We start from the raw sequence: 18,330 nt of genomic DNA on the forward strand, positions 1-18,330 counted from the left end.
AAAATAAGGTAATGTTGTTTCGAGGTGAAGAAAAAAAATAATGAAGAAAAAAAAGGTAATGTATGTAATTATCTAAAAAAAATATTATTATTAAAAAAAGAATCATTAGATAGAATAATTTAGATACAATAATGCTTTTAGATACAAATATACAATAATAAAACTAAGAGTCATTACCATTTTTTATTACTAATAACCAAATGCAATCAATGGAATATTATTTTCCATTACCATTCTTTAGTCATGTACATCAAACAAAAGAATCTTTATTACCAATTCTCATATCCATTCCTTCATTACTATTGCCATTACAACATTTCATTCCCATTACTTAATTACCATCAACCAAATGGGCCGCTTGTATTTTTTTTCCTCTTTAAGATGATTATTAATTTATTGTGGTAGTGTTTTTCTGCTTTAATTTTTGCCAAATTTATACATTATCTCTACTTAAATTAATTTATTTTACAATAATTTCACACTTTAAGAAGTTACCGGTCCCTTTATAATCTCAATTTTATTTACGGTACATCATGGTAACTGAAGTATTACCATTCTTTTCGAACTCGCACCTTAAAAAGGAGTATCATACTCTGAAGGTATAGAAATTTTTTGTGTTAATTAAATTATTTTTAACGCAAAATGTTAATGAAAAAGATGAATTGAAAATCAAATGCTTTATATCCTATTTTAATTCACATTATCATTGCACCTAATTTTTAGTGGGAGCTTATAGTTTACGTTAAGTAGAGGTGTTCATTTAAGTTATTGGGTTAATTTCGGATTGAGTGTTTCTGGTCGGTTTGAAATCAAGTTTTGTGTCCATATTGTATTTTACATAATTATAAATTATTTTTAAAGTCAAGTCAATTCGAGTTTAATTATAAGGTCAGGTAAATTTCAGATCATTAAGTTTGTTTTGAATATCTCTAACTACATGTTTTTATATTGTGCAACCCCATATAAGTTTTTGGGTCCCCCTATGACCCGCCCTAACCTTTTCCTCGGGCCAGCCAGTTGACCTAATTAAGACCCCGTCCGTTTAGAGCGATAATCAGTGGAGTTTTCGTGCATTTCTTCAGAAATCCCAGACTCCAACTTCCATCGTGCAAATTAACATCTTCAGCTGCTCATTCAGCATTTCTTCTATGATCTCTTCCAACTTTCAGGCAAATTTCTTTTTTTCTTTTTTGATGATGGTTTGGTTTTAATTTCTATGATACTTTCTGTAGATTTTTAGAAATATGAAGATTTTATATATTCTGGATTCTTATGCTTCTGCTAATGTAAATATTGAAGATTGACAAAATACGGCATTTTCTCAACAGATGTTAAGCTCAAGTAACAGTTATCGTTTATATATGTTGAGTATTCTAGGTATGCGATTCTCAAATTTCAAAAGTTTCTTTTGGGTTTTTGTTTGATTTTTTTAGGAATTATCTTCTTAGAGTGCAAAATCATTTGATTAGACTTCTTCCAATGTGCATATTTTTCTTGCAATGTGCCGCTTTCTTTTTAGTTCTTTGTTTTTATAAACAATACTGTATTTTCTCAGATTCATAGTTTTTCTATAAGATATTGTTACTATTTGTGGATCAGCTTTGCTCTCGTTGGCGGTTCGAGTTGTTTCCGTGGCAGTACCCAAGTCCAATTGCTATGCTCTTGATAATTCCAGTCACATTGTTGATTTTGTATCCTTATTCTTTTAGATTACAAATCAGTCTTGCTCTTTCTAATGTGTATTTCAGATTTCAAATGAATTTGCTTACTTATTGATACTAAAATATAGGGAGTCTTATTCTGAATCGCCTGAAATTTGGCAGACTCCAAAATTGTCAAGATTTTCTCCTAGGGATTGATTGTATTGACTTTTCACTCTAAAATAATGCGCAATGTTGATGTGTTTTTGTTGTGAATATTGAAGACACGTACAAGCAAGAGAAATGAAAGGGAAAACTTTAAAGAACAAATGAAATGGCAATGTTCATGAGCGTATAACAAAATACAGGAATAGGGGAGGAATATAAGCAATTTTAGGTATCTTAGGATACCACTTCAAGTATCAAATGTATTTCATTATGTAATACTTGCAATTACAGAAAGAATACAACACATGGTGTACAACCACTCTCAAACTCTATCTATCTCTCCTGTGCTTGCACTCTCACACATGTATTTGGGCACTCAAAGATAGCTTCAACAAGCTCACAATGTGAAATTTCCGCACCTAGAAACAATCGAGAAACTTCGACACTGAAAGGTGACTGCCTTATCACTCTTAACTCTAGAGTGTTTCTTGGAGGTTGATGAGTAGCTTCATCGAACATTGAATTCAGTCTTCTAATCCCTTATTAAAGACTTTAATGGTTCAAATAAGAATTATTCCTCGAGTTCTTCAAAAGCTTCTATGTATGTTAATGCTTAAACAGTTGTACTACCGTGAGCAAGTGAGTTGTCTCTTTTGTTGCACTATGCTTACCCGAGAAGCTACGAGCACTCTTACACAACCCTTTTCTTAAGCTTTGCCCTTTGGCCCTTGCAATAACAAATTTGCTCCTTCTATTTCTTTTATTTGCACAAATTTCTGTAATAAGTAGTGTCATAAGTCTGTCCACTTTGGATGTGTACTATTTATGTTACAATATATTTTTTAGCCTGTTTCTCTTTGCTAAAAGAATTTAATACTCCCTTTACATTTCTTAAATTTAATTATAAGGAAACATTACTTAGAATAATCAGAACTTTTCCTGATTTTCCTATGATAATCCTACCTATTGATTAACCATAATTAATCCTAACTTTAGGGGGTGTACGTTCATTGTAAACTAAGGAAATCGATTACCTACTAGAGACTTTAAGTAGGTTATTTTGAAAATAAAGAGATAATTTAAAAAAGAAAAAAAATAAAATAAAATAACCTCCCATTTTCCTCTATTAGTATTTCCTACCATTAAAATTTAAAAGACTCTATTGCAGGTGGATTAGGATCACCTTGTCACTTATCTTTAAGTCAATCATTTCTATTTAAAGTCTTCTTTTTACTCTTCAAAATACCATAAATATCATGGCACATCTTCAAAAAATTTCAAGCTCTGTTAGCATTCTGGTTGAGAATGGATTGTGTTTATTCTATTGCTCTGTGTTTACTATTGAGTAAGAGTCTCTTAACTGCAACCTATTTTCCATGTTTAACCTTTCAGACATTTTGAGAAGGTTATTTTCTTTTTTTTTCATGGGTTTTGTTCCTTGGAATTCTTCGTATATGAATGAACGTCAATCAAGGTTATACTAACTTGTAAATCTTACAGCAAATTGTACTAATTCATCTTTTCACTTGATCCTGTTTGAATGGTAAGCAAACAATAAAGATGAGTGGACACTTGCAAAAGTATAATATGATCTTCAATTTTTAATTTTGTGAATTTTTTATTTTACTTCTTTATTTCTTTTTTATTCCTAGTTTCTAGAAATGAAGTCTAGCACCTATTCCAATTGCCATAACTAAGATGGAGCTATTCCAAATAATGGGGTTTGGGATTCGAATTTGGCTTCTTTTTTTTAAAAATGATTTAGGTTAATTCATGTGAATTACTGCCATTGTTTTATAAATGAAATCGTTTGTTGATTTGTTGATGTGATGATGGAGTTTTGGATGTTGAATTTTTTGTTAATGGGTATTGCTTGATTTGAAATGGGTACATCAGGGAGAGTATCAGTGGGTGGGCAGAGCAAAGGCGATGGGTGGTGCTAGTGGCTGAGGGTGTGGGCAGGGGCTAAGGTGCTGTGCAAGGGAGGGGTGGCTTGCTATTATCCCCACTTGTTTTTCTTTTTTTTTTTTGATAATTTACCTACAATGGTATATGCCATTTAATTGACAAGGTAAGTTATGAGTAAACACCCCTAAAGCTCGTGAGTATTCATTGTTAATCAATAGGTGAGCTTTTTGTGGGAAAATTAGAAAAAGTTTGGATTATTCCAGGTAATTTTCCTAATTATAAAACCCAGTTTCCTATTCCAGATATTTGTTTCAATAAAATACTATCCCATTTCTATTTGTCCAAAGAATTTAATACACCATTTACATTTTTATAATTTAACAATAACCCACTAACACACTAGATTCCTCTTTCATAGTTTGTAGGTCATATTCTAAAATGGACAAACCAAAAGAACTAAGGAATTATGTGTTGATATATTTTATTGATTGAAAGAAATTTTTTCACAAAATTACTTGCTACAATATTTGTTTTTTAAAAACCACCTTATAATATTTTTTCGAAAAATCGCATTATATACCAGTTTGTTTGTTAGTACTACCATTTTGATGATATTTGCGAAAATTAATTTGACTCATGTGGTAATAGGAGGAAACAAGCGAGGGACTTATTTTAGGAGGTCACGTGCCGATCAACTCGTGAATTAAGAGCCAAACTTTACAAATATCAATAAGTGGTACTATTAAAACGCTAATGGTAATGTAAGATGATTCTTCAAAAAACAAAACTTTTTATGGTGGGTTTTAAAGAAATTATGATAAATGGTGATTGCTTTAATATTTTCTGAATTTAACCTAATGCACTCTAGTTTACTCATGTTAAGCTAATACTGTGCCTTAAAAAGATTATCATTATCCCAATGCTATTAAGTGCTCCCAGCTTAGAAGTAGTATTATAACATTATCATGTAATAATGAGATGGTATTTTCAATTCACCCTTGATTATTAAACTATTACTGAGCAGTTTAAGATGATAAGTTAATATAGGGTCACAACTCACAAGGAGTAAATGTTCATCAAAGAACTTCTACGCTGTTTGTTATAATTTTGCTTTCACTTGTGCTTCTATACAATACCTTAATTTTATTGGTTGCATTGTTAATGATTTCTCGATTTTAAGAATGGTTTGGTTCTTTGATATCATCCATTTGTCGTACTTGAAGATTACTATAATGCACCTCCAATGTGATTGCGATGATGGTTATTTTATACAATAATCACTAAGATTCATATACTTTTTAAGTGATTTCTTCCTTGACTGTGTCTCATACAAGCTGGAAAGGGCATCTTTTTGAGTTTGAGGGACAGGTTAGTTTGTTTAAATGGACATATTTAATGTTAAATCTTCTCTAAGCCATAAATTATTATAAAAGGTTTGTACTTTGATGCTTAATACCTTGCATTTGTTTTGTCTATATCTAGGATTCAGATTTGGTTGTTCGATTTTGCAAGGATGTGGAGAGCAGATCACAAACTGTAATTCACTGACTTATAATTATTATTTTATTTATTGTATTCTATTTCTTGGAACTTTAGGTGTCTGCCACTTCTTGAGGGTTTTCGAATGGTGGTTTTCATTTGTCTTCATTCCTTTCACTTTCTTTTACTATGCTGTCCCCTTCTCATGAACCAAGTGCCCCCTTGTTGGCTCTTGGTCAAGCAAAATTGTCTATTGAAATGAGTTGTGGTGGTTAGACACAGTACAAAGATTTGGTCACCATTATGGTAATGGTGTTGGTCTTAAAGGAGACCTTACTATGGAGTACCACAAAATTTGAACACAAACTATCCAACCTTTGACGATCGTCAATGAGCAATGTTCAAGGAAAAACGCTAGCTTGACAACAAGCCTTGAAGAATGTATCACAAACACATGAAGGTGAGAAGTATTTAAAAGGATCTTGATGAAATCTTTGCTAGGTGTACAAGCACCGAAGTTTAAGAGTTAGTTATCCTAATGTGCCTGGGTCATTGTTCTTTGAAATACCCTTAAGAGATACAATGCACACATTTAGAACTTGGCAATGGTTATGCGCTTGATAGGAAGTGTTTGTGAACAAATTCTCACTTGAAATCGTTAGAGTTGTCTAAGCTCTAAAAATTTCACTTATGTTTCAGAATATTTTTAAAACATTGAGAGAATTTCTAAACTTGAGAATGCATTACTCTTGAGGACTCCCTTTCCTTTTAAATCAGTTGTACACTCAACCCACTTGCTTTATGGTCAATTAATCAACCTCGAAGTATGCTAAATGTACAAAAAATATCCCAATACGTGCGATTTATTGACACACGTCCAAAACTAATGGATACTCAACCTCCCAGGGAGCAATCGTTTAAAACTGATGAATACTGCCCAACGTACTGTCAAGTTGTCACCTACGACTTGGTCGATATGATGTTGACTATGTAGCTAAGTAATTATTTAAACTATTTGTCCTCAGAAGTCTCTTTGAATTTATTTGCTAGAACATTACTTGGCTGTAGAATGCAAACTAATCGAATAATTTTGGGTGCAGGGATATGTTGATTTTGGTCGCTTTGATACATATAATCATTTTGTTGCCGGCTCTGAACATGTCAACTTTGTTCAAGTAATCCTTTAATTTTAAGGGTTTTAATTTTTATCATGGTTAGACGTAGTGTCAAAGCAAATCTCATTCATATTAGGGGCACTAATTAAGTAGAAAAGAAAAACTGTTGAAGGAAGAGAATAAGAAAACAAGATGGAGATAGAAATTTCTGGTGCTTTTACTAATTGTTGTGTTTGGCCAAATGAAGCTATGACTTACTATTTCTTATGCACCGGCGGAAGAACTGGGTTGGACATTTTTGGGATTGATTACTTGACTGGATTTTAAGACTAGAGGCTTCATTTGAATCTTTTGTCTCATTTCTTAGTTTTTGTCCTTTCCGTTTCTACTTGTCCTAAGACATCTAAATTTTTTAGGTGAAGGACATTTACCTTTCTATAAATTCTTCCAGCAATTTTTCTGTTAACCATGATACTGAATATCTCTTCATTAGTTTTTGGCTCGCTTCCTCTGTTTGGTCAAGATGTAAAAAAAGTCATTTCATAGAATAATCTTTTTGTATTTTACATATGATTCTCTTACATTTATCTAGGGATTTTATGAAGGCGATCTCATGAACTGTGAGCAAAGCTATGACAAATTAGGGCGCACAGCTCAGGTTAGGCATTTAGGCAAATTTTTCTTAGATGTTATTCATTTTATTTCTTTGTTTCTAATTTTGCAGTTGTCTCATAGCCGTCTTCTCATTTTTCACTAGGTAAATGTCATATGCGGAACTTGTTTGAGCAGACAGTGCAAAGGTTGTCATATACATGCCCTCCTACTTTTAAGTTGTTATTTAATCTTTGATGTCTCACAGATGACTTTATATTCTATGTTGTCACATTTTAGGTGAGCTTGGATGCATATGCAGTGTGACCTATGAATCATCTTGTAGGTAGTGCTTAAAGTTTTTTAGTCTAAAATTGATTTATGTGTTGCTATTATATTATCATAATCTATTCCTTGTGCACACAATACTGTCTGTTATGAGGAAAATCTCTATTTTCACGGGCAATTGGGTCAAATATTGCCTTGTGTTTCAGTTCTTGATCTATGAAGCTATCTTGTTTGTGTGCCGATTTATCATTCATGTCATGACATGCACAATGATTTATTGATCTAATATTTGTAGATTCCATAAACATAAAATTAATAAGAGTATGACTGGTCTTCTGTCTGATTTTTTTATTAGACTCTCCCTCTTGTTTAATGCTATTTGCCTCACATACTTCAACACTTCTGATGTATACTTGTATCATGCTAACCAACTGAATAATGGGGAGTGAAACTAATACAATGTTGTTTGGTTCATATACTTAACTTTTCTTTTTTTTTTTTTTTTTAATCTCCATACGTTTCTTCTGATATGCTCTCGATTGTCAAAGTCTCCAGTAGTTACAACATATATGTAATGATTTTCATTTTGCTTTCTGGCTGTCCTAGTATCATTTTCTCTTCTCAAGTTTCAATACTAGCAATGAGTTCTCTTTATTCTTTCATCTGTTCATACTATGCAATTTATTTTTAATATAGCTTTCTGACCTTCAACTCCCCTGAAACAGTATCCTAGGTACATCAACTATAATACCAAAGCCTTGATTCTTAATTTAATTTGCACTTTATCTTTTTTGATTGTTACTTTTATTCACACTGCTGAATTAAATTTTAGCTTTCTAATTATTTTGATTTTTTCTAGTGCACCATTTCTCCCAAGTATGCAAGAGCGTTTTGGGAGAATTGATGCACTTAAGAAACAACTTTGATTTTTATGTATTACTGATTGCAACTTGTTGAAGAGTGATTGTAGAACTTGCTATTCCATGCGAAAAACGTGGTCCCCGGGTATTTGAAGGATTTACTGTTGGATTTCATCCTCGGTCATGGGAAATTGTAAGTGACTAGTGATTTCATCTTCAAACCTACACTAGCCTGTAAACTAATTGATCCTGGTTTTCGTGGAATTTTAGGTCTATAATGGCCTGACTCAACTTGGGTTTGAGAAGTTTCACAAAGAATTCAGGTAAGGGTTTTAATGAAAATATGTTATGCAGTCTGTACTTGCTAAATATATTGTTTATATTAGATAATAGATACTTGCTTTGGGCTTTTCTCTGAGGCTCTGATTTGTATTACACGCTAGGTTGTCGGAGACTGCTGCTTTTTTTTGGGCTGTTAGCTTACTGGGACTTTTGATTTTTTCTGTGCAGCTTTAGCACTGAACAGACTCGTGTCACTCTTTATATGACGGCAATTGCTTCTCTTTCGAAATTGGTGCAAAAACCCACTGTGAAGGTAAGTTTGTCCCTCTTTGACTTTGCATCGGGTACTTGTTACTGTGATTTGTGCTACCGGGCCTTCCCTCGTGAAAGATTGTTGATTTTACTAATCATTGCTTTCCTTCAGGTATTCCCTCAGAATGGCCTTGAAGTTCATCTATCTGGCTCTTCTGCTGCTGGGAATCTACCAACTACTTTGTCGCCAGATATTTTAATTGTAGACTGGACATGTATGACTGCAGCTTATTAGCTTTTTTTTTATTGAAGTGAGGTAGTGTCTTAAAGTTTCGCATGCAGGTCAAAAGGCGCAAAACACGCCTTATGAAGTGGAAATCAGCATTCCTGTGGAGAATTATGAGCCTATTAATTTTACTCTCACGAAAATGTGCAGTAAGATTATCTTCTCCAGCAATGTTAGTGCAAGGTAAAGAGCAGACTCCTGTTCCTTTGAAATGACAAACTTTGGATTTGAAATTTCACAGGTCGCCAACAAAATGAAGGGAATGAGGCTACAAAAGGATGGGCCATATTTGGAATCATATCCTGCATGTATGTATAATTTGATTTTAGTTTCTTCATTTGATGGCTGTTGTCGTTTGATACTTCTACTATGTAACAAAAGTTTTTATCCAGTCTAGATCTAAACATTTTGCCTTATCTTATGAGCTGAGGCCTGAGAACTTGGACATTGAAGCAAATATGCCATATCACTATTTCTGTACAAATTTATACAGAAGATTCATAAATACTGTTAATATTTAGCAAAAATATACCTGTTAACTTCAAACAACTGCCAATTAATGTCCACACAAATTGCCTCCTGATGTCCTGATTCTTTTCAATTTTCCTAATCTCATTAACTGAAAATTCAGATATCAAAACATATAAGCACTTGTGGCTGTTGCACTTGCCATTCATAAGCAAGTGGCATGAAAGAGAGTTTTATTTTGCTGAATTTTTCATCCAAGGGATTATATAATGTTTTGAAAATTTTCTGTTGATCTCAAAGTGTCTATGCTTTTGTTATATACACTTTTATTTTTTCGGTGTTTACTGCACTTGTTTACTCTTTAGCAGATTTTAGTTTGATTTTTTATCTTGACTCTCTTGAGCAGATTCTTCGTTTCGGTTACTCTGTTCTGTTGTGGTGGATTCATTTATAAATCACGGGTGCAATATCAGGTATGATCATGCCTTTCTTGTATCATATAAATCTATAACCTAATTTCCTGCACTCTTCAATTTTCTATGTGGTGTTGATAGAAAAAAAATCGCGGATCTCGTAACAATTGCGTTAACAGTTGTAGATGCGGCACCTAGCGGTGTTATGACTCGTTTTGCAGACATTGCAATGTGAATTGGAAATATGAAAAAAAACATCCTTTTTATCATAATACTTCAATTATTCTAGAACATATATACAAATAAAAGCTTACAGTAGGTAGACCATTTAGTCACTAAAACACGTAAAAAAAAATTATAATGGGCAATATGTTTTAATAACTGTTTATAATGATTATCACTCCATGATATTAAATCATACGTTACGTAACAGGGTTTTACTGTTGGGTAATATGTAATGTAACTTCTTGTTTTTATTCCATGGGTGTTGGTCTCTTTATCGTGATCGTAAAATTTTTCTTTGCAGCATGGGCTTGATGCCTTGCCTGGGATGACCTATTTTTCAGCTTTCTTGCAAACTGTAAGTTCTGGGTATTCATATCATTTCATATTTTCTTGCATATGACGCAATTAATTATATTCGGATTGATGTCACCTGGAGCTCTGTTGATATCTGCAATCTGTTGCAGTATTTAAGTATGGATGCATGTCGAGCTATATCTTGTTATATTTTTTTCTATTTTGTAGTGTCCAGGTTTATACTTTTGATGGTGGTTAGTAACTAGTAAGATAAAGGCATCTATACTATTTTCATGTCTCAAATTTGGACGTTCTACTTTGTACTATTTATCATAACATAGGATTGAGGTCTTTTTATCATTTCATTTCCAAATTGCTCATTCAAAGTCGTGTTGAGGGTAATCACAGGTTACTGGAGGAATTCCGGGTTACCAAAGAGCAGAAGAAAGTAACAATCCATTTATGCCAGCTGCTCAAGGAACTGAAAGACGGACTGAAGTCAGATACGGTTCCATTTAAGCATACATGCTTTTGGATCTAAAATGAAGCAAGCATCATGACAGTTATCTGTTCAGTCCAGGTAGAAGCTACACTTCCCTCTTTCTCCTACCCAACCCATTTTAATTAAAGAAAGTGAGGACAGAAAGCAAGAGTATATAACAAATAATAATTAATTAGATAAGAAATCTTAATTTGCAGGTTTCTCTCTCGGTCAGTGTCAGATTGTCTTTAAAGAATTAAATTTTAAGTTATGAGCCCTATGTTAATCATGTTTATTATTGCTTGTGATTGCTGCTTGAGTTCTGAAAATTGATGGTTTATTGTTGATGGCGGATCGGAGCATATCCATATGTTTGGATAGATTTGAGCCATGACTGTAGGAACTTAGATGCATTGCTGCTTAAAAAACCTTCTGCTTGTGTTTGAGACTATGGGTCGGAGCATATCCATATGTTTGGAAAGGTTTGAGCCATGGCCATAGGAATTAGGATGCATCGCTGCTTAAAAAAGCATACTACTTGTGTTAGAGACTACGGATTGGAGCATATCCGTATGTTTTGAAAGATTTGAGCCATGATAGTAGGAATTAGAATGCATCGCTACTTAAAAAAGCGTACTACTTGTGTTTGAGACTATGACTACTGTTGTTTCGATTAGGATACAAGTCTTTTACTGCTAGGTTCCAAGAGGCTCAGACAAGTAATACTCATATCTATCTTTTTACTTGCAACATAAAAGTACATAAACAATAGTAAGTTTCGCATGAATGCATATAAATGTGATGTTCAAAATTTAAATTACCGCAAGCGCACGGTGTATGTATAGCAATACGGGTTGAACCCAGAAAACCGAGTTAACAAATTTGTTCAGTTCATAACTACCGAGACATAAATAAACAAAATAGTTGGTCTAAGAATCTAACACTACTATAAGCAATAACTAAAATGATGTAAATAAGACTAATGGATAAAGCTAAGACAGTAATCAATACGAAGATGATAAAAAAAGGCAAATCTAGGGTGTTAGGAATCACCTAATTCTAACATGGGAGTCAATTACTTATAATTGTATGAAATTGAGTCTTTGGCATAATTAAATGTGATTTAATTAACCTCAAACTTCCACTTTATTGATCAATATCGGTTTAAGACCTTACTAGTATTAATCCTCAAACTTCCGTTTATTGGTTAAACTAATACGAATTTAACTTAAATATAATACCTTAATCTTAAATTAATTCTAATCTCAAACTTTCGTTTTATTGAAAAGGTTAATAAAGATATTTAAACTAAGGTTCATTAAGCATAGGTTTAATCATAGATTCAAATTTCACACAATTAATCAATAAAATATCAATCCATGCTTCGAATTAGGTTTAATCTCTTAACCCTATTGAAGAAAACTACTCACTAGACATGGTAATGAATATGCAATTAATGATGAATGAAAACCTAATTGAAATACTACACATGATAATAATGAATAATTCAAGATAAAAAGACAAGTAATGAAGTAGTAAATCAAGAATACTTACTAATGGAGATGAACATAAATGTAAATTGCAATAAAAATAAACATGACAATGGAGTTTCTCAACATTGAAAGCTCTAAAAGGAATAACAACAAAAGAGAGAATTCTGAAATTAACTAAGAAAACTGATGATTAATAAAATATAACTATCGCTATTTATAATAACTCCTAAAACAATAACTGAAAAAGATACGAAATAACGACTAACGAAATGGTGACGACTCGTGACAACAAGGGCGATGACTCGTCGCTTTTGTTCTGCTTGGGAGATTTGACTTCAGGAAGTTTGCGACGAGTCGTGGCATATGGGAGATGATTCATCGCTTTGGCTCTGGACAACTCTGATGACTTTAGTGGACCCTGGGGATGACTCGTCGCTTTTGTTCTGTACTCCAAATGCTCAGCGACGAGTCGTGGCTCTTTGGCACAGCTTGGCTACGACTCGTTTCTTTCCTTTAGGGCTTGTTTAGCTTGATCTCTTCACTTCTTTAGGGGTCTTAGGCCATTTCTCCAAGCCTTCACCCTCTTATCACCCCGAAACCTAATAAAATTTCAATTTTCGCCTCAAAATCACATGAAATACAAAATTAAACACATGAAGCAAAAATGTGAAATCATACTATCAAACCTACCTAAAAATCCATTAAATCATCATAAAAAGAGTATAAAAATGACATGAATAAATACAAATAATCGCATTTATCAAAATGAAAATATAGTGGACATTCCTGCTAAACAGCACTACGATTACATTAGGAACTATGACGGCTTAATTTTGAAATCCATTGTCAAGTATCAGAACCAACTTGAAAATTAGAGTCGGTCTTGATATTTATAGAATTCTATGCAAAGCTTTAAATATGAGGTTTAAAACCGTAAGGTAGCATTTGAGAATAATCATTTCATTTTAAGTTGTAAATTTTATTATGAAATTAAAGAATTTGAAAATGACAAGGTGTTAGAAGTCATTCTCAAATCTTCATCTTTAATCACTTTTATAATAATTGTGGATTTGACTCAAATCCAAATTTTAAATTTTTTTTATTGGTCAAACACTAAATTTATGTCAAATCTTTATTTTCGAATGATATCATCATTTCTAAACACAGCATAAAAAATTTGCAATTCCTAGCTTGTTTAAATTTTAATAAAACAGAGTCGAAAAATAATTAACTTTTTAAAAAATATTTTACGTATAATATTTAGTTGTATGAAGAAAGAGATCATTGATGTAAGATATATTAAATACTAGGGGATAAGTTGCTAATACTACTATTTTGCATTTTAGACGAAATGTTTAGTTCCCACTCTAACTATATAATGGGGATGTTGGGCAAAATAGCTTATTAGGCAATTTTGGCTTATTTTGATGAGGGTTGAGTAGTCAAACCATCTAAGGAAAGTGTTTAGTAAATTAACTGGTTAAAATAACTTATTGCTATAAATTAGTTGTTTGGAACAAGTTGCTCATATCAGCAGGTTTAAAATCTGTCTGTCAAACCAATCAATAAAATCAATTGGTCAATTTAACCAATGTAATCAGCTATCAGATATTTGCTATTAGGTATCAGTTGTTTGTCCAATACCCCTAATGTGTTATTTTTTGGATTTCATATTGTTACGTTTTAAAAACATATTTAGGGTACTCAATTTCTATTAAATTTTGTGTTTCATTTAATTATTTGGTACAATTTAAGAACTAAGTGAGTGCAAACATTTTTTTTTGGTTTTTAAAACTAGTTGTGGCACGCGGTCCCTCAAGTTATCCTATCAAATTTCATAATGCTATTTTAAGCACTTCTACTAACAATAATACTAATGAAAATATTAAAATGTTAATGTGTTGCAAATGTGTCAAGATTACAAGGACTGCAAGTGTATGTTGAGGTGTCGATGTGCAATTGATGTGTCATCAGTGCACGAAGCTGGTGCGATGGGTTGGAATGGTTGTGATTAGTTGATGATAGTTGGTGTATTGTTTAACGCAAGGATGTGGACAACCATTATGGGTTGCTTAAATGTTTGAAGAGGAAGTCGTTGAGCAATCTATGTTGTGGACGCTTTTGTGATGTATCAAGGCATGATGTTGGAGTCATATTAATGTTACGCATGTGCACCCCAAAAGTTATCCTAAATTAAAAGTGTAATTAAATAGATTATTTGATGATAATTGCACCTAACATGTATAAATATGATGTTTTAAGCATATTATTGCCAATATAATTTAGCTAAACAGAGTCGAAGACATTTCATTTATTGCACGACATTGCAAGAGAAAGTACATATACAACTATCATTCCAACATCTATAAGGGTAAAAAAAGTACATATACAACTATTAGGAAATCAAACTTCAATTCTATTCTATTTTCTCATCACAACCTTACAATTGATACGTTCTTGATAAAAATGAAGATTTACCTCAACAACAAATTAGAAAGCACAAGCCACATTATGTGTAAGTTAACGCTCTTGACTCGTGAATTTGTAGGCTCAAGCCCACGGGTCTCCCGTGTCCACACGAGTGGGCCACGGTGAAAATTATGTAACGAATTGTCACGGCATAATATGGTATCGGAGCCGAAGGTGGTTTCTGGTATGATGTGGCTTACATGTGAGGGGGAGTGTTGGAAATACTTCACATGTGAGACAAGATCCCACGTCGATAAAATAGTGGGTTGTTGACTTACATATATAGTGGGTGAGCTAATCTTCCTACCACCATATGTGGGTGAGCTAATCTTCCTACCACCATATGGTTTTGGGAAATAATGAACCTCACCAAGTGTATGTGTAAGTCAATACTCTTGACTCGTGAATTTGTAGGCTCAAGCCCACGGGTCTCCCGTGTCCACACGAGTGGACCACGGTGAAAATTATGTGACGAATTGTCACGGCTTAATACATTAGCACTGTGGTTCAGAACATTTGCACTATACACATTAATAATTCTCATATGAAAAAAAGTGCAACCTCCTATTTGCGTCATCAGACAAGTACCAAGTTCTTTTGTTCGAAATTAATCAACCATGTTGCCTTTGTTGAAAAACATAAAAACAAAACCATTTCTTTCGTATCTTTTAAGAGATAGTCAATTGACATGCAAATATAAAAAAAGACGAAGCATTTCTTTATTTACAATAGGTCTCAAAATAATTAGGAGACATTTCCTCTAGATTTGTGGTGTATTGTGTAGGTTGATACGTACATCATCTTCGTCTAGTTTTGCTGGTGTGCGTACCAAGATAATGGTAGCTTGGGATAACTCCTCATTAAAGTTCTGTGAGTTATACTTTGAAGCTCTTGTGCTAGTCTTTGACTTTTACGGTTTTTCCAGCATTGTGTGCAGGAGCTTCAAACTTGGCAGCCAGAACAGATCTCAGAACACATTGAAGAAACTCTCAGAAGTAATAATCATAATTAGTTTTCTTGTACCGAACACTTAGCTGAGGTTGTGGATCTCTGAACTTAGTGGATCTCAGGACACGTTGAAGAAACTCTCAAAATTAATAATGATAATCTTCGTCTAGTTTCGTTGTGAGTCGCTGCTGCAAAAAAATCATAAAATGAAGCAGATATGCGCCAAAAATTAAATAACCCCAAACAATGCCCATGGTTACGGGAAATTTTCTAATTTCAAATTCAAAATATATGATCATAGAAATCCTACTATAGCTTCTCCGAACTACCTAAACACAAAATAAAAAAATCAAATGAACCGAAGTAAAATTAAGCAAAAATAACGGATGAGATCTCACCTGAGAAGCAGCAATTCTTAAAAAAACGCTCATAAGTTCGCAAACAGCTAGTGGTTTACTTTTAGGCCTATTTTTACTGAAAAAAATAACGAAAGTTGAATGAAAAAATACGAAAAGAAAAAAATAACAATGAAAATGAATTTGAAGATACAAAATCAAAAATCAACCAAAGCTCAATGACTACATCGAAGATTCACTCATGAACAGATATCCTTTCATAATAACGAGCTCTAAAGCAACATACACAAAGGTTGAGTCTTTACATCAAATGTTGAGTCTCAAAGGGGACGACATACCATAACACAAATGAAAGAACACCAGCACTCCAGACCTTTGCTGTAGAATGATTTGATACCAAACACTTCACGTCTGACAAAAACATGTAGCATTCACCATTTATAGCAGCTACTTGACTCTTAAGGTCAAGATAAGATCTCTCAATTACCAATGAAGCAATATGTCTTTCATTTTAGGGAAATGGACTTCGCGATACTCAACCGAATTAAATCATTAGCAAACAGTAACAGCATAATAAAATTCAACTCTTTTTAAATTAATCAAAAAAATCAACACACAATAATCTCAAACACCCAAAAAAATGTAGGTAAGGTAAGCAAAATAAAATTCAACTCCATAAATTTCAAAAGCTCAAAATCAAAAAAAATAATTAATTCAACCTGAAAAATTAGGTTAAATACCTTAATACATCGTTTGAAGTTTGCCTCAAAGCTTCAGGAAGATTAGAATTTGCTTCTGCTCTTCATCGGATAAATGAAATGCTCTGGCAACTGTTTTTGAGAAGGGCAGCTTCCAGAGAGGTTGAATAACTTCACCAAACACATAACTTCTAAGTTGTGTGTATAAATAGAAGATCTGTAATGTCAATGAAGAAAGATAAAATTGTAACAGTTGGGAAAAGGAGCATCAAAAACATGAAATTCATGTAAACTGAAAACAAAATTAAAAGTACCGCACTGGTCAAGCTCATACCTTCAATTGCAAAAGTTGGATATTGTCAACCAAAGTTGGATATTGTCAACCAATAGCGTCGAAAAGCATGTTTTAACAAGCTGCAAGATGTAGCTGTCTGACATTAACAAGAGGGCCTTTAGAAGACCAAGGATAGTACAAAGCTTCTGAATCATAGTGTTCACATGAGCTGGAATCTTAGGGGGCCAACAAACGCACATCAAGTTAATTTTTTCATCGACAACATAGAATAGAATTGTTGAAAACTAAAATACACTTCAAAGGAATGCCAAGAGTAGAAGAAAAAAAACAACATAAAAGCAAAAATTTTCTTTATGAACTTTGTATGACATTTAAATGAAGCCCCCTGGATTCTAGAAAACACTACTGATGATTTGAATATGATTTGACCAAGGTAGCTATAATATTTTAGAATGGTGGAAAGAAAAATTCATAAAATTTCCCATATTATCGAGAATTGCAAAGGATATCCTTGCAGTTTCTGCTTCTACGATTGCGTGGGAGTCCGCTGAGCCGGGTGAGCCGCCCGATTTCGGTTCCAAGGAAACGTTGGGCCGGGTGAACCGGTCCAGTCCGGTTCCTTGGAACCGGTGGTCCGAGTAAACCGACCCGCGGTTCTTTGGTCCGGTTCAAGCGGTTTTTTCCGGCTGTTTCACGGTTCCGTGGTTCGGGTCGGTTAGGAACCTGTCACGAACGGTTCCGATTCCGGGACGGTTTCAAGCGGTTCGGTTCCGGATAACCCGCTTCGTGGCCATCACTACTTGGGATGTATGTAGTATAAATTGTTTGGTTATTAATTTGGTACAAGTTAAGAAGTAATCGGGTGACAGCGTTTTTTTTGTTTATGTAAATACGTTTTTATTTAAAATTTTTAAGCTGTTTTTGTTTATTAATTTGTTACAAATTAATTTTTGGAAGAAATATTTTATGAGAATCACTTCTATTAATTAGCATAACTTAAGAATATGCTTTTAGGTGTAACTTTGATAGAAAATTTTAATTAGTAGCATTTCTATAGAACTTTTGTTTAAATATGCACAATATTAAAGATAATTTTTTTAATATAAATTCCCGACATTATTTTTTTTTCGATGCCCCCCATGCCTTGAGTGGACTGGCTACTCACTTGCTCATGCCTTGGTCGAAAACATAGAATCATATTGTGACATTATTAAAGAATGAACTAATAATATGTTCAACTATAATAAAGTAAAGTCATTCTCTTAGGCATTTTTATCCTGGATTTAATTCTCTTTTTTTTTTATTTGACCTGCTGTAAAAA

The 18,330-nt window shown here is 33.2% G+C and overlaps 1 protein-coding gene and 1 long non-coding RNA gene across 10 annotated transcripts; one reads left to right on the top strand and one right to left on the bottom strand.

Moving 5' to 3' along the window:
- Nucleotides 1-999: 999 nt before the first annotated feature.
- On the top strand, nt 1,000-15,765 carry LOC130807656 (uncharacterized). Of its 9 annotated transcripts, none has more exons than XR_009040638.1 (19): nt 1,000-1,169; nt 1,329-1,377; nt 1,600-1,690; nt 5,045-5,084; nt 5,199-5,252; nt 6,296-6,370; nt 6,903-6,968; nt 7,068-7,110; nt 7,202-7,247; nt 8,149-8,242; nt 8,320-8,372; nt 8,560-8,644; nt 8,756-8,858; nt 8,926-9,018; nt 9,111-9,177; nt 9,744-9,810; nt 10,277-10,330; nt 10,678-10,849; nt 15,638-15,765. XR_009040638.1 is itself a non-coding variant. In XM_057672950.1 (18 exons), the coding sequence occupies exons 1-18, from the start codon at nt 1,149-1,151 to the stop codon at nt 10,786-10,788; spliced, it is 1,212 nt and encodes a 403-aa protein (XP_057528933.1). In that variant the 5' UTR covers nt 1,001-1,148; the 3' UTR covers nt 10,789-13,346. The 9 variants fall into 9 exon arrangements, 6 of the variants coding, with proteins under 6 accessions (XP_057528935.1, XP_057528933.1, XP_057528936.1 ...); XR_009040637.1 differs by lacking the exon at nt 15,638-15,765 and adding an exon at nt 14,161-14,913; XR_009040636.1 differs by lacking the exon at nt 15,638-15,765 and adding an exon at nt 10,969-13,350 and having other exon boundaries at nt 1,001-1,169.
- A 236-nt stretch (nt 15,766-16,001) lies between these two features.
- Nucleotides 16,002-17,443, bottom strand: LOC130807657 (uncharacterized). Its single transcript, XR_009040639.1, has 3 exons — nt 17,049-17,443; nt 16,757-16,931; nt 16,002-16,134 (listed from the first exon to the last, which is right to left on the bottom strand). It is a non-coding gene; the product is annotated as an uncharacterized LOC130807657 (long non-coding RNA).
- Between the last annotated feature and the right edge of the window lie 887 nt (nt 17,444-18,330).

The sequence above is a fragment of the Amaranthus tricolor genome, chromosome 3 (genome assembly GCF_026212465.1).
Source record: "Amaranthus tricolor cultivar Red isolate AtriRed21 chromosome 3, ASM2621246v1, whole genome shotgun sequence".
Lineage (NCBI taxonomy): Eukaryota > Viridiplantae > Streptophyta > Magnoliopsida > Caryophyllales > Amaranthaceae > Amaranthus > Amaranthus tricolor.

Coding starts and splice junctions, on each gene's coding strand:
- LOC130807656 (XM_057672950.1), top strand. CDS start 1,149: ATGATCTCTTCCAACTTTCAG. Junction 5,085..5,198: donor TTTTTGAGTTTGAGGGACAG/GTTAGTTTGTTT, acceptor GTCTATATCTAG/GATTCAGATTTGGTTGTTCG. Junction 9,178..9,743: donor TTTGGAATCATATCCTGCAT/GTATGTATAATT, acceptor TCTCTTGAGCAG/ATTCTTCGTTTCGGTTACTC.